At 41.8% G+C, this 15917-nt stretch overlaps 2 protein-coding genes across 2 annotated transcripts; one reads left to right on the top strand and one right to left on the bottom strand.

Moving 5' to 3' along the window:
• Positions 1–170: 170 nt before the first annotated feature.
• On the bottom strand, positions 171–4038 carry LOC118431300 (ER degradation-enhancing alpha-mannosidase-like protein 3). The gene has a single exon (XM_035842413.1). The coding sequence runs from the start codon at positions 3869–3871 to the stop codon at positions 1403–1405; it is 2469 nt and encodes an 822-aa protein (XP_035698306.1). The 5' UTR covers positions 3872–4038; the 3' UTR covers positions 171–1402.
• Positions 4039–4439: 401 nt separating this feature from the next.
• On the top strand, positions 4440–15917 carry LOC118431484 (endoplasmic reticulum metallopeptidase 1-like; the record flags this gene model as incomplete). The annotated part of the gene is made up of 15 exons (XM_035842725.1): positions 4440–4910; positions 5989–6132; positions 6914–7041; positions 7564–7669; positions 8566–8712; positions 9354–9446; positions 9945–10157; positions 10547–10658; positions 11018–11135; positions 12083–12275; positions 12929–13116; positions 13523–13675; positions 14228–14424; positions 15345–15460; positions 15784–15917. Coding segments are annotated over exons 1-15 (2466 nt in total), but the record flags the coding sequence as incomplete, so codon positions are not given.

Below are 15917 nucleotides of genomic sequence, written 5' to 3'. Positions count from 1 at the left end.
TATACATTGTATAACCATGCCTTCTTTCTTATCAGGAATAGTGCTATATGTAAGACATTTTAATGTTTAGAACTATCTGTATTCGTTTTGTCATTAAGCAATTGCAGAACTTACAGTATGTTGATTTTGGTCTGTTTGAAAACTGAAGGAAATAGATGTGACAAGTACTGGAAATTTTGTACCTTTTATTCATATAGTATATACAAGTACTGTGTTACTGGTATTTTCAACATGTAGTTGTCAACATTTGTATCACTGTAACTTCAACTTGACATCCAACCGCTATTGCATTTTACAATTATATGCATGACTGTGATATGACAAAAACAAAAGTTAGGGAATTATAATTATATATGACAATGTTCCTTTACTGACTATGGGCCCCAACATACAGGTATAACAGTATTTATACATAAATCTGTTTCAACTATGGAAACTATACCTCAGAAATAGTGGTAAAACACAAAGCATTCCCTCTTCACAACATTTTCAATTCTTCACAATCTTTTTATGACACAACATTTCTACATATCCTGAATCATTGACTGTGTACGAATTATACTGTCTGAATACTTTTCATTTCAGGAAAAAGTAAATATACAAATGACAGCACAAACTATTTAATAAAAGGGATGGGTGAATATTAATTTCTGACAAACAGTATCTTTACTAACCAAACTCACTGGATTTCAATTCCAACAAAAGAAATTTTGAACTTCTGTAGTCTGTGCACTAATTACAATAATATCACATATCTGGGTCAATAGAGAAATTCTATGGCAGTGAAATGTTGAGGATGTTTCACTGGTCTTTTTTTTGTGTCTTCAAATTATCGCAATAAAAGATAAGCTTGGTAAGACTTAAATCCATCCTGTCAATTTCAAGTCTTGTATGTATCATTAACATTACTGCATACTAGTAGTAGTACAATGTATCATCTAACCCGAATGATACTTGATGAAATTAAATACACCCTGACTTGTTCTTTAGCTATACTGTTATGAAAATTTTAGAACATGTGGGGAACCATTGGACTGAGTCATTTTGCCTCATTATGGGAAAATATACACAGAATTCTTGTGCCACAAAAATGTCAAAAGTAGAGTTGTCATTGCATTTTCATTTCGCTCTAAATAAACAGCAGTAATTCCTCTACTTCTTGAGAAAGAATACTGTATCAGGAAAGACACCACACATGTGATTATCATTTCTAACATGTTTCCAACACTGATTTCTAATCATACCTGAAGAATTTGTACCAATTAATGGAAGAAATGTTGCACTAGTTCTCACCAAATATTTACCACCACAAACAAGGATATACTGTGTTTTGCACTGCCTGAATCATTAGCACTCATTGCACTGATTGTGACATTAGATGACACTGTTTACAAGTCCTAAATCATAGTTCATCTTTGACCTTCAGTTCGACATTGATGTCCATCTCTTGGAGTCTCGCTTCTTCCTCCTCTGCATGTTTGCGAATGATTTTCTCTGGGGGTTGAGCCTTGTCCACAAGTAGGACTTCTACCGTGCCATGGTCTCTGATGGCTTCCAGCAGAAGGTTGCCTTCCTTTTGAAACAAGAAGACACTTGGGATGTATACGTCTTTCACGCCATCCCCTGACATGGCAAAAACAGGTGCGGTGTCGCTGCTCGTGCCCTGGGTGTTGTCGATCACGATGGCCGCGGCCGCGCCTGCATCCTGCGCCCGGCGTGCCTTCTCGATAAACATGCAGCTGCCCCGCTCCATGAGGACAATCTTGTCGCGAACTTGAGCTGCGTTTGTCAGGTCAGTGCACCCTTTGATGGATTCTCCGATCACGACGGTGCCGGAAACGCCCGGGGTGCCGACCAAGTCTGGTCCGAACTGTGCCGGTCCTGCTGTCAGCACTACGCTGCCCAAGAAAGGCGGAGATGTGAGCTGTACGACGCGTGGCTGTAGATCGCTCTCCCCCTGCGTTTTGGACAACTCGATCATCTCCTGCATGAAGCGCATGCCTTCCTCCGCGTCATCTGGGGAGAAGGCCTGTGTGGACGTGTGGAGGAGTTGCACGCGACCATCCTGCATTGTAACCAGTCGTATCCCCATCTTACGCAAGGCCTGGATGTGCTCCGGATTATCAGCGATAAAATCACGAGCCCGCAGAGCCGGTTTCCTGCTCGCTTGTATCTTCTCCCTTGGTCTTGCAGAGGTCGGCTGGGGGCATCGTTGCTCTACAAAGTCTTTCAGTGGATGTCGTATAGTCTTCGCATATGTCTTGTGCCCGGGGAAGAGGTAGTTGACATTGGGACACGACTGTTGGTACTTGCGGTCGGACGCGGTGGGAAAAGTTGTCACGGTAACGGTCGGAGAGTCGCTCTGCGAGGTGTTCACAAACGAGGTTGCGAGCCGGAGGGGAAGCAAGTGTGCTTCGGTCGTAAACACGTAATCGTCAAGATCCAACCACAGGTCTTCCTCCTCTGTGAAGAGCAGGTACAGGTATTTGAATGTTTCTGCAAGGAAGTAGGAATCCATTCTGTCCTCGTGACTTCCTGTCCTTACATCTTTCAAGCCTGCAAACCCACAGGGAACCCGAGCATGGCGCTGGATGTTCTCCATGATGGTCCTTCCCACCCCGAGGTAGTAAGGATCGTTTGTTGCTTTGTATAGGAAGTACGTACTTTCTACGAGCTCTGGTCTGAGAGGATGTTGTGGCCAGTGTACTTTAAAGTCAGTGGTGAATGCTTCGGGTAGGAAACTGTGCCTCTGTAAGACTTGGTACAGCATCTCGTGTGTCTCGATGGCGGGTTTGATGTCGCCCGTCAGGACTTGCAGGCCTGGCCAGAATGCCAGGAGGGAGTCCATGAAGTTCCGCGAGACGACGTTTGGCTTGTGCATGTGCACATCCAGCAGCAATGGGCCTTGGCTAATGTATCGCATTACAGCAGCGTAGTGTGTGTTGAATCTCTCCAGGAATGCCGCGTCCCCCAGTAACATGTAGGCCTTGAACAGGTACTCGTAGTAGGAGTCTATCCCCGCCCCCACCCCGGATTCCCGACGGACCCAGTCTCCTGTGTGAATGTTGATAACGGTTCCTACCAGGTCACTGGACCGTTGTCGGCGCTCCCACAAGAACTGCATGGCCTTGCGGGCCTTATCTTCAAAAATTGGGTCGCCCGTCAAGCGAGAAAGGGCAGCGAATTCCAGAATCATGGTGCCAGCACAAGCCGTGCAGGTGTCCGTCTCCGTACCTGTGCGAGACCGTCCCTTGACGATCCCGTGGCGTAGGTTCACGCGAGGGTACGGCATGCCCGTGGTAGTGTTGAAGGCAGGAAGCAGTCGATAGCCGCAATCCTTCGCTAGTGTAAGCAGTTCGTCCCGATACCACTGCATACGCTCACCTTGGTCCCTGAGAAGACTGGCCACAACATGCCCTCCAAGAAGTCCCCCTAGAACTCGAATATTGGTCTCAAACACCGACACAACGACGTCGTTGTCCAGGCTGACTTGCAAGATTATCATCTTAACGGCGTCTTCAAACTTATCTAAATGTCCTAGTACAGCGAGTGTGTCTAGTGTGTCTATAAGGGTCAAAGAGTAACCTCCCAGAATGTCGTCCACATCCCCGCGGCTTGGGTCGACACCCCGCACCCGTCCCTTGCAGCTGAGCGGCATCAGCTCGTCCGCAGGGTAGGCGTAAGTCAGGTAGGAACTGTAGGCGTGGTCGAACATTTCTAAAACTTGTTTCTTGGCCTCCAGTTTCTCCTTGGAAGTCATGACTTGCACACCGGCCGCTTTGTCCACTTGAACAGCTAGTAGGAAAATGACGCACACAAAGACGCCGAGTTCCAGCCCCGGCGTCGCCCATCCTGCCGTTCCACCATACATCGTCCACTAAGGAAGATCAGGAAGTACTTGGTTTTCTTCTAGTTACGACATCGTGGCTAAAAAGTCCTTGGTTTAGCCATTTTCCGTAAAAATTGAAGACAGTTCCGGTTCCACGTAGCAGACTCCACCAACGCCATATTGATTTTGGTTACGTCACAGCTGCCCTCCTTGTCTACTAAAGCATGGAAGCGCACATATAACTTTGATATAAGTCACACAAATCAAATTATTTCTGGATAGAATGTGTTAAGATGTAAAATATCACTACAAATGAATAATTTTTTTTCATCTTATACTAGCTTTTTCATACATCTGTAAGTCTTCTCTATATTTTGGTAATATTTAGTGCCCACTACGTTAGTTTGCTGTCATTGCATCTCTCTGTCTTTTTCGGAATATTTCATTACACTTTTAGGGACAAATTGTAAAGTATTTTATATCATTAAGACCATATAGTAATAATAATACATCTCTAAGATATTTTTATCATTATATTTGATTTGTAAGAAGAATAATGTAAAACAAAATGGCTTTAACATCAATTGAGTGTTTAAAAAATCATCAAAATTTTAGTCCTCCCCTACACACCTGGCCTAACAGTCTAGTCCATACAAGATGGCTGTCAACATGAGGCAAAGAGGACCGGCGAATGCCGGCTCCCATTCCAACTCGTATACATCCCTGCAGAACAACGGCGGCATCGATCCAAAATATCACGGTGCTGCGGAACCAAAAGCTACGTTAGGCGAGCAGGTTTATGTGGTCATCGCTGTGTTTTTCACCGCAGTTTTGCTCATCGTCTTTCTCGCAGCCAAGCAGCTCCCACCTGCCCGTACCGATGCCGGGACTCCCCCGACCCAGTTCTCGGAGGAGAGGGCCCGGCGACACCTGGATGCCATCACCGGGTTCGGGCCGAGAGTTGCCGGCACCTACCAGAATGAAGTCCTGACGGTGAGGTACCTGCTGGGAGAGATCGACAAAATTCAGCAAGCTGCCAAGCCTAGTCACAGGATAGAAGTGGATGTACAAAGGCCAACAGGTAAAGTGATAGGGGCGAAAAATCGGTGGGAGGAATTCCACTATGAGTAAGGGAGAATATCAAGTTGCCAGACCTCAGCATTGGAGCCTGACGACAGTGCCAGATGATGTAACATCTTCCAAAATATCCCTAGCTACAGGGGCAACCACCGCGGGGCCTAGCAAATTATATCAACCCAGTTTAATAGCCAACTCCATTTGCACTATAGCCTAGTAGGATCATTAAGGGTACCGGTGTTTGGTCGCAAAAAAATGCAAAAACAAATCCTGCTACAACTTTGAGTGAAATATGCTGCATTTGCTTGCAAATGTTGCTACTAGTTGATATTTTTGTATATTTATGTTTGTAGTTTAACAGTAGGAGGGGAAAGGAGATTTTTGCAACTTGTTGTAAGTTTTCATGTGATTAAACAATACAAAAGTACAAAAAATTTAATGTAATACAGCGGAAACACCCGAACCCTTACAGACTGTCGGTGGAAGCACAGGGCCAAATCAAATGCCACTTGGGTCTCGGGAATATACAAAGTCATGTACATGTATGCAAAAGGTCCTTTTTGGCAGAGTTGGGGACTAATTGTTGAATATTGTCACCTGTCTGTCCTTGAACCTTGCTGAGGGTGACAGTACACAGAGAGGAGTATCAAATAGCTTGTTTTTTTTATTTAATGAACAATCATCAGTGCCAGGTATGCACTTCCAGAAATTCCAGGTTGTATAAACAGCCATACTGTGTGCTTGTCAAGGATCCATCAAGTAATGCCACAAAAATGCACTTAGTGCTATAATACTGAATGATTTAATGTATATACATTTGTACACAGCATGTATAACCAAAACAGATTTTTAAACTTTGTTGCATAAAAATGTCTGATATCACAAAAGGGAATTTAGATTAAAACAAGCGGTAGTCCAGCACATCTGTTCCCAACAAAGTGCCCACAATAAACTGGTTACAACTTGCAAGGCTTTGACTTGGTCATTTCGCTGGTGTGGAACAGAACACGAAACACACACAAAAAAACACAAATTTAAAATAGATGTTCCTGGAACATTTCAAGATTTACAGTATGTTTCAGGTTACTTTACTTTGGATTTCCTGTCTTCGTTCACTCACTACTATGACAACATCACCAACATCGTGGTGCGTCTGTCGCCCAAGAAGCAGACAAGACACAGTCTGATGATCAACGCCCACTTTGACTCTACCATGGGAGGACCAGGTAAGGAAAACATTGATAACATTATAAAACATTTCAGCATTATCCATGCACATAGTTTTTAATATCCATGCCAGCATTTCCGCCAGACCTCAGCTGAGAGGCCGTCCACTTGGGAACAGAGTGTCGCGAAAAACGCAAAAATTGAATTTTATTATAAAACCGTAAAAATTAAATTTGATTGTAAATCGCGAAAATTAAATTTAATTGTTGCAAGAAAAACAAAACAATTACAAGGAAGTTTTGGTAATTGCTGCGCGCTGCGTACGGTACGCCGCGCCAAACCGGCACTAACGTTAGACTTGTAAAAAGTTTCGGTTCAAGTCCTGTCAAAACCGGAACAGCAGGAAACGTTTCTTGGACTTGCAAAAAAAATGCACTTGTATATATTCTTTTTTATGTTGCTGTACACTTGTAGATCTTCTTCATCTACACTTGCAGATCATCTAAAACCTTCCAAAGATCGAGAAATTTGTGTTGAGAAATGACGAAAAACATCGTGCAGGCAACTAGAATTCCATCCTGTTATAAAAACAAATTTCAAGAAACCATTATGTGTAGATGTTAAAGCAGGTAAGTTCTGCATGTCAGATCTACATTGTAGCTGCTTCAAACCTTTCAAACAAAGAAAGCTCACAAATTTTCATACCAGTAACATCCAGTACAAGGATTGTAAAAATGTAAAAAGATATGTCTTGCATTAAGTTAGGAGCTTAGTAGGTTTGAACTGTTCAAAACCTAGTCTAAAATTCTGATTGTAGACTTTTATTTTCATTTCCTACAGGTGCCAGTGACGATGCAGCTAGTTGTGCGTCCATGTTGGAGGTTCTGCGTGTACTGTCACAGACCGACACACCACTCAAAAACTCCATCATCTTTGTTTTGAACGGAGCAGAGGAAAATATCCTTCAGGTAAAAAAATCTATAAATCAATACAAATGCAAATACAAACTGTACATGATGTATTGTACTTGAATGCAACCAAGTATAGAATAAGGTTGAATGAATCACTTGGTTGTCAACAAATAAATTTGTTATTCAGTGAAATCCTTTCCTATATCTTTCGATGTACCCATTCTGGTTTTCATGGTGATTTTTAGACAGACAACCGTGAAGTGAAAAAAGGGACATTGATCCAGTTAACCTCACTGAAGAGCTATTCTCTCAGTTGTTACAGGATTATTGTACCGGGGAAATTCCCCTAGCTCGACAAGTACAATGAACATTGACCCACGGCTCAACGTCCCATCCAAAGAACTGCACCCCTTTTTGGTAGCGTGCATTTTGGATAAGCAACAAAGCCAGAATAGAACTCTTGGCTTCTAGTTCCAAAGGCAGGGCCGCTAACCACTGCACTATGCACACTATATCTGCATAGAGTTGTGACAGGAGGGAAAATTATCAGTTCAATAATGTCATGGTCTTTTTCTGCAGGCGAGTCACGGTTTCATTACCCAGCATCCCTGGGCAGGGGACATCCGTGCTTTCGTCAACTTGGAGTCCGCGGGTGCAGGGGGACGGGAAGTCGTCTTCCAAACAGGTGTTGTTTGTTGTGTTTGTGTTGTGCCTACAGTTCAAGTAAAACTATAGTAAAAAAGTACAATGTAGGAGCACTATGAGTGATGGCTTACCACATACAATGCAGGGGTTACCACCTACATGTACAATGCAGTGCTTACCACCTGCAATGCAGTGCTTACCGCCTACAATGCGGACATTAATCCACATGATAAATTGATATTAATCACCATGGTGACCTATTATCAATGATAATAGGTCACCATGGTAATTAAATCTTCCTATGCCAGCTGCCCCACCACCTATATTCAATATCTGAAGATTTTGCTTGACCCACTTCCAGATATTATAAAACTGAAAAGGCTGAAATTGTACATCAAAATGTTGACTTAATTGTACATCAAAATGTTATTACAATTGTTTCGATTGGTCACATTCCAAATTTGATTTCTGACCTCCTATCAGTTTCTGTTTCATAGCTCCTTGGGTGGAATGAGGTTTTATGGTGGAACCGTTTGAATCCATTTGAGGAAAATACATGTAGATACATGATATACAGAGTCATTTTTATACTATTACATGTGAAATTTCATCCTTAAACTGTGGCTGGAAGTTGCAAGACTTTCATTGAACTGTCCTCGTCAAAGAGAAGGTTACATGGGGGTCAGCATTTTATCCATCTGGCAACAGTTTTAATAAGAAACCTCAACATGGCTCCTTGATAGTAATTTAAACCCCTAAATCTTCATCATTTTTTCCTTCAGGTCATTGCAGAGAGAAGTCAAGAAAATTGATTCATGACTACGTACTCATTTGCAAGAACATATCACACTCGCCATGTTTTTCACTTTAGATTTATATGCACTAGTTGCATGCATTGTGCCCCCGAGTTTCAACTCTGTATTTTTCTATCTAAAGGCCCTGACCATCCATGGTTGGTTCGAGCGTATGCTGAGGCAGCGAAATATCCGTTTGCCTCCGTAACTGCTCAGGAGCTGTTCCAGAGCAATGTCATTCCTTCTGACACAGACTTTCGCATCTACCGCGACTATGGCAACCTGCCAGGTTTGTGTTACTACATAGTCATAAATTGTTGTTCATAGAAATGGCCTGGAAAAGACAAATTATTTGCTTCTGATGACCCTTCATTGTACGGACACTACTGAGGATACAGACATTATGGCGGTACAGACTCTACTGGGGGTACAAGCACTACTGGGGGTACAGGCACTACTGGGGATACTGACACTGGGGGTATGGACACTAACTAATGGGTGCATTGTCACTACTTGGGCTACTCACACTACTGGAGGTATGGACAATAGTGGGACTATAGACATTACTGGGGGTATGGACACTACTGGGGGGGTACTAACTCTACTGGGGGGTACTGACACTACTGGGGGTAAGGACACTACTGGGGATACAGACACTTCTTGGGGTACTGACACCACTGGGGGTACCGGACACTACTGGGATACAGACACTTAAGGGTACGGACACTACAACTGTGAGGTACTTACACTACTGCGGATAGTACAATATGGGGCTTTAAATGCTTTTACTTAAGGCTTGCTTGCAACATACTTGTTCTTTCAAAACAACAGCTTTACTGTATATATTACAGCTTTACTGAATATATTACAATTATCATCTTAATATCCAGAATGGATATTTGTCTAAGTGTCGATGACCTCTTTGTCCAGGTATTGACATAGCCTACATGGACAATGGATATGTCTACCACCTGAAGTACGACTCACCTGACCAGATCCCACCTGGCTCCATGCAAAGAGCAGGTAAGGCCAGTCTGCTTTCTTCCACTCAGTGATGTTATATATCTTTCTATCCCTTAACAGCTTTATCCAAACCATCATTTACAATAAATACAATACATTGTAATTAGTTTCCTTGTTAGAATTCTTGATTGAGGTCTCTTCCTTTGTTTTTGATGTGAATGATCATCACTAGAATGTATACATTCAGAAGTTACACATTCACACATACAATATGGTGCGTCTTTTTTTAATGTCAAGTGTGTTCAAATTTGAGCTACTGCAAAAGCTAAGTGGTGATCAAGAGAAAAAGAAAACTATATATTTGGGATGTTCAGACATTTTGAAAACTATTAGATTCAGATACAGATGGACTGAGTTTTTGTAAAACTGTTCCCTTACCTTTACATTATCTTTTCTGGAACATGTTTTGGTATGTAATTCACAGCTTTAATCCTTTGAACAATAAATGTTCTTCAGCTTTGTTCTTGTGGCTCATCTTTCTCATTGTTGTATTTCCAGGTGAAAACTTGCTTTCCATCGTACAGCATCTGGTCAATTCTCCTTACCTCGCGTACCCTGGAGAGTATCGCCATGGCAAAACAGTGTTCTTTGACGTGATTGGTCTGTTCATGGTGGTGTATCCTCATCATGTTGCCATCATCATCAACTCCTTGGCTGTTCTGTTTACACTCGTGTATTTTGGTTACAAGCTCAAGCCAAGTAGAACTGGAGGTATGCTGATGGTTTTATTATTTATTAAACCTTGTTTTGTTGCTGTGGTCAATATACCTTCAAACTGTGAAACATTTGGAGAGATAGTGACTTAGGTTTTGTTCATATTTGTCATATTGAGTCAGTGCTGTTTTTTTATTATGTTTGTGTTTATGACAACATGTGTATTCTAAGTCTACAATGCTGTGTGAGAGTTTTGGTTAGTTCCAAACTGTTTTTTGCTCCAACAAGATTGGAACCAAATATTTGTAATTTTTGTCCAAATGTCAGTCTCGGAGATTGGACGTGTCACATAGCGATACATTGTACATTGTACCTTGTAGCTTTGCAATCTTAGTAAAATTAGTTGTTGATGAATGATAGTGTTGAATTTGCTGTTAATATTGCAGGAACCTCAGGTTTGCTGTACCTGAGACAGCTTTTCTGTGCTGTTCTGGTGCTGATCTTGGGCTGGATTTCAGCTGTTTTCACAGTGATAGCTGTGGCCTTTCTCATGACAAGGCAAGACCATTAAGACCATTAAAGTTCTGAGTTTGAAAACAGAATAACCCTTAGGGATACAAGACTGTAATCTATAATGGATTATACATTTCTTTGTTGCTAAAGCAAAGGATTTACTGTCAATGTTCAAGTAATGCTTCTGCTGCCTTCCAGATTCTACTTATCGCTAGGTGGCGCTGCAATGAGAAAAATGTGGTTCCAAATGGCACTAAGCTTGACAAAATATATCCCACCCATCACAGTGCATAACTGAAGAACAGAAAACTGTATAATCCATTTATGTATCTTATGAAATAGAAGAGTTTCTAGTGTTTTGATACAAGATTTAATTTGAAATTTTTGTGTTAAATGTGTTTCAGGTTAGAGCGACACATGACGTGGTTCACACACACAGAGCTGATCGTGGGCCTATACGTATGTCCAGCCGTGCTTGTACAAGTACTCTTGCACAGGGCAGCCAGAAACTACTTTTACAAGGTACTAGTAATATGAATTTTTTTGTTTGTAAACCATTTTACAGCTGCATTTAGGATGTCACAGGGTCAAACTTTGGTGTTGGCTCATACCAAAGCCCACCCTCACAGTCAGGGTTGACATCGCGGCAATTAAAGCCTAACGATATCACCCCTGACAATTCAGCCAGGGTATTTGGGTATTTGGGGCGTGGCTTCTAACCAACTGGCTTTTTGTTGTCGAAAGCTCGGAAAGGTGCCATATAAGGCGACTTATTAATATTCAAGAGCAAGATAACAGTACCGGCGTAACGTTCTTTCAGCGTCCAGACGTCTTTATGAAGTTTATCAGGTACCAAATTTAACATTTGTCGGTTCTGTGGGTATAGGGTAACCACGGTATCACCGTATACATGTACCGACCTAGCATACGAAACAAAAAAACATTACCATCACGCAAAGATAAACAGATCTTTGTACACGCCGCGCCGTACGCTGTTTGTTCTAAACTTGCAATCCGGTCGCTGATTGGCCCGCGACAAATCAGGCAAGCTCATTAATATTCATAAGCAGGGCGCCCCAAATACCCTGGCTGAATTGTCAGGGGTGATATCGTTAGGCTTTGCCGCGATGTCAACCCTGAGTGTGAGGGTGACCAAAGCCTTGAAAGTGTATATGTTAGTTAAACACACACACCACTAAAGTGGACTAGTCCCATGCTGTAGTGCTTTCACAACTGTGTGATACATGGGCTATGAAATTATGACGGACATGTACTTAAATAATGTACTTAAATAATCTACAGCCCCGCAGTTTAACCCTACAGCCCCGCAGTTTAACTATGTACAGCCTCATTACTCTAACGGGTACCTACTGGCTGTCGCTCAAGGTGAATACTCAAGGTGAATACATATAAGCTAAGCATCTGTCCATTTTTGTGAATCATTATTTAGTGTATTTTATTTTTTCAAGAATATAAAAGACAGCTGGGTGCTGGAAGAGTTGGTGTTTGACTCCGTGCTGCTGTTCTGGGTGAGTCTGCTGGGGGTCCTGACCTATCGCGGTGTTTGCTCTGCCTACTACACCCTGCTGTGGTTGGTCTGTCCGCTGCTGGTCAGGGTCACGCTCATGAGGCCTGCCCTAAAGCAGAGAGGAAACACCAAAGGTTTGTTGCATTACATACCTTAGGCATGCTAATTGTATATAATATTATGAAGCATTGGCCCTGGCATACTGGTTCTATGATCCATCCTTCTCACTGCGTTAGTGCTGGCCAACTCACAGCCAATCAGATACTACCCCTCCTGTTGTTGGAGGGAAATTTTCCAGCCAATCACAATTTGCTTCTTTATCGTACACAGCAATGTGATTGGTTGGTAATATTTCTTCCAACAAGAAGAGGGGGAGTATCTGATTAGCACAGCAAGAATGATGGATTGATTTGCCAGTACACCACTGACCAGGGCTGTTGCTTTAGATACACAAGCAGCTGGATTGGCTTGACTGTTTTTCAATTATATAAGTTATTAGAGGAATAAAACCGTTAACAGAATGCAATAGATTCTAAAGCAGGACCTATGTACTTTTATGGGACTTACCAAAACTTTGACACCATCCACCAATCTACTGCCTCTGTAATGCTCACTTGAAACCTTGGACATTTAAGAACCAGCCTTTTTGGCAAAGAGATTATAAGAATGAATCAATATCTTACAATTAATCATTCCTTGATAAAAATGGTGGACACCATAAACTTTCTGTAATGTTGTTAGATCATGAACTAATCGTGATTGACAAGTGAAGCTGCATCTCCCACAGGCCGCGACTCCTTTGTCCTGTACCACCTGCTGGGGCTGTTTGTTCCCATGGTGATGACCGTGTATGGCGTCTGGCACGTCTTTGTCCTCTTCATCCCCATCATGGGTCGCTCGGGCTCGGAAGTCGCGCCAGACTTTGTCGTGGCCAGTATAGCTGTACTCTCTACAATTGTGCTCTCCTGTTATCTAGTGAGTCTATCTACTTCTTACTGTCACTGAGTAGTTCTGATGCAACTGTCCATGAGATGGTTAAACATTTTAACAGTCATAAAAGGCCAGAAAGCTTCAAACATACAATGTAATTGACAATTTTTAGATGATGAAGAAATTTGTCAAATATACTGAATGGTTACTTTCAATCTTGCTTGTTGTTAAAATTTTCTTTCCTCTGGCCTCAGGTAGATGGTATGGCAGATACTCATACTTTTTCTCTCACCTTTTGTTCGAAATTCAAAAACTTTATTTATCATTGCTTATCTGTTAACTGAAAGAATAGTAACTGTTTTCCTGTATTTACTACAATTTACAATAATTGTACAGAAGATGTTCTGGAAAATCTTAATGGGAATTTTCAATGTAGTTTTTTTTTTTACAGCTGAGTATAGTTTACATCAGTAAGTCAGTGAAAAGGTTAGCCTTCAGCCTGGGAGCAGTCATTGTGGTGACCTTTGCCCTGGCCTTCAGCAGTTACGGGTTTCCTTATTCTGGTAACAAGGCTAACCCCACACCCAAGAGGCTCATATTGCAGGTATGATACCTTATACCTTAGTTTGGCATGGAATTATATACTAGTAACATCCATTACCATAAGACCACCACGTTAAACTAACTGTGATTTCTCAAGCGATACTTTATGGTAATTTCACGAATGATCAAGGCATCATTTTCTCCAGTTACATGTTGCTGTTATACAGCTTTCCTTTGCAACTTCTTCCGTGTATTTTTTTTTTCTCTCTCTTTTCCTGCTAAAAATTGTATTGTAATACACCTTGGAATTGCCCAAAGAACGGGCTCTACCGCCAGGAAGAAACATGGCACGATTAACTGCCGCTATGTACCTTTCTACATCCTCAGTCCTTTCTTTCCTGTTCAACGAGTAATTGCACAAAACCCTAGTAGACATTGCTAGAATCAAATTCCAGCACATACATTATGCTTTTGCTAAATAAAAATCAAACACACTTATTTTAGGACCTATCATTTCAAAGGAAACATCATCAACATATAGCCTTTCTAATCTAGTACTAGTACAGAACAATTGCTGTAATACTTTACAAGTTGTGATGTTTTGACCATCCAGCACTACTGTAGGACGACCCACAGTGTAACAGGGGAGGTGACCCGTCATGACTGTTGGATAGGTCTCATCAGTATGGACTACACAGGGCTGATATACCTGAAGCCTGAGATCCCGGAGTTCAGACAGGCAGTCAAGTTCCCATGTACAGGGCCATACTGTGGGGTGCCATACTTCTTCCCTGTCATGTCCTTCATCAGGTTAGACTAGAGACTTCTGTATTTCTTGACATTTTTGTAGTGGTTTTATGTTCACGTTTTTCAAGTTGACCGCTTTGCCACCGCTATTTCCATTATTTGTCACTATGCGACTATGACAATATCGTGAACTTAAAACTGCCGCGCACACTCCAATTTTTCCTTTCTGCAAAATCAAATCACCACAAACTTAAAGGCATTTTGTAGTTACTGTTACAGTACTACATCTATTGTAGAATTCCTATAATTCTTCTTCTTTTGTTATCCCCAATGAACTTGAAGCATGATGATTTTTCCAGCAGATAGTAGTGTAATGCACCTCACATTTTCAACCAAGAACACTGGTCACCTCTACTCTTCTCAATAAGTGTGTTGCATGCGCGGTCTTTTAAATGCAAAGGTTTGATGCTAAAGGGATATATCTGAAGGTCCTCCATACACGTGGCCACTGGCTTGACACCACCATCTGAAAATCCTTTGCTACATAGTATATGCTAACTTAAAGGTTTTCGGAAATAGTTTCATCAAGTTAGTAAATTGATGGGCATTACTACAGTTCCGTACATGCAACGGAAAGAAAAATTATCTGCAACATTTAGAAGGTGGTTCTGCCATATGTACCTTCCTTTAAAGTTTAAGGACAATAATGACTGGAACTACTTCTCACCACAAGGTGGCACTGTGGCAAGAAAAATGTAGTCCCAAACAGGACTAAGCTTGCATCACCCTCATCACACTCCCAGTTCATGACTAGAGTATATTTTCTGATACAGTTAGCTTTCTTATCATACAACTTGTGTGTCCCTCCCAGTCTTCATGTACATGTATTACACGGTGTCATATACAACATTTACAAATTACCTGTTTCCGAAGGTTTCTCCTGTAACAGTTTGAACATTTTGTTATTGTTTGTTCATACACAGGGGAATAGATCACATCCCAGCCAATGAGATTCCTGCGTTGGAGAACCCGGGTACCATGAAGCTGGTCTCGCGGGAAACGCACAGCGGTCGGACCAGACTTCAGTTTGAACTCATAGGTTTGTCCTTCAACTTTTTAGTCTAATTCTTGAATTAGCAGTTCTCAGATGATAATCAAATACATCTTGTAGTGCCTTTGTTTCTTCATACTCTCTGTTCTCTTTCTCCCTTTTTTAAACTATAATGCCTAGGACGAAGCATATTGTGTTTTCAATAGCTGGTAGTACAATGTGGCATTGTAGAGAAGTCTCTAATCAACAATTACTGCCATATATAACCTTCTCCCTGCTCCCTAATCCCATAACAAAAACAACATCGTTCCCAAAAGGTTCATTTGGTAGGGAGTATGGTAAAAGCTGGGTAACACATTTATCCTCTACAGGTCCAAGTCATATGACGCTGTATATTTCACCCAAACCCAACGTGTACATGGTGGGCTGGTCGTTTGGAGAGGTGCCTTCCCCCACAGCTATACTCAATGGGAGACAACACTATTTTGTGCTGTACGGCAGCGGG

Source organism: Branchiostoma floridae, chromosome 15 (assembly GCF_000003815.2).
Source record: "Branchiostoma floridae strain S238N-H82 chromosome 15, Bfl_VNyyK, whole genome shotgun sequence".
Taxonomy (NCBI): Eukaryota; Metazoa; Chordata; class Leptocardii; order Amphioxiformes; family Branchiostomatidae; genus Branchiostoma; species Branchiostoma floridae.
The sequence above is the reverse complement of the archived record's forward strand: the minus strand, read 5'-3'. Positions and strand labels throughout refer to the sequence as shown.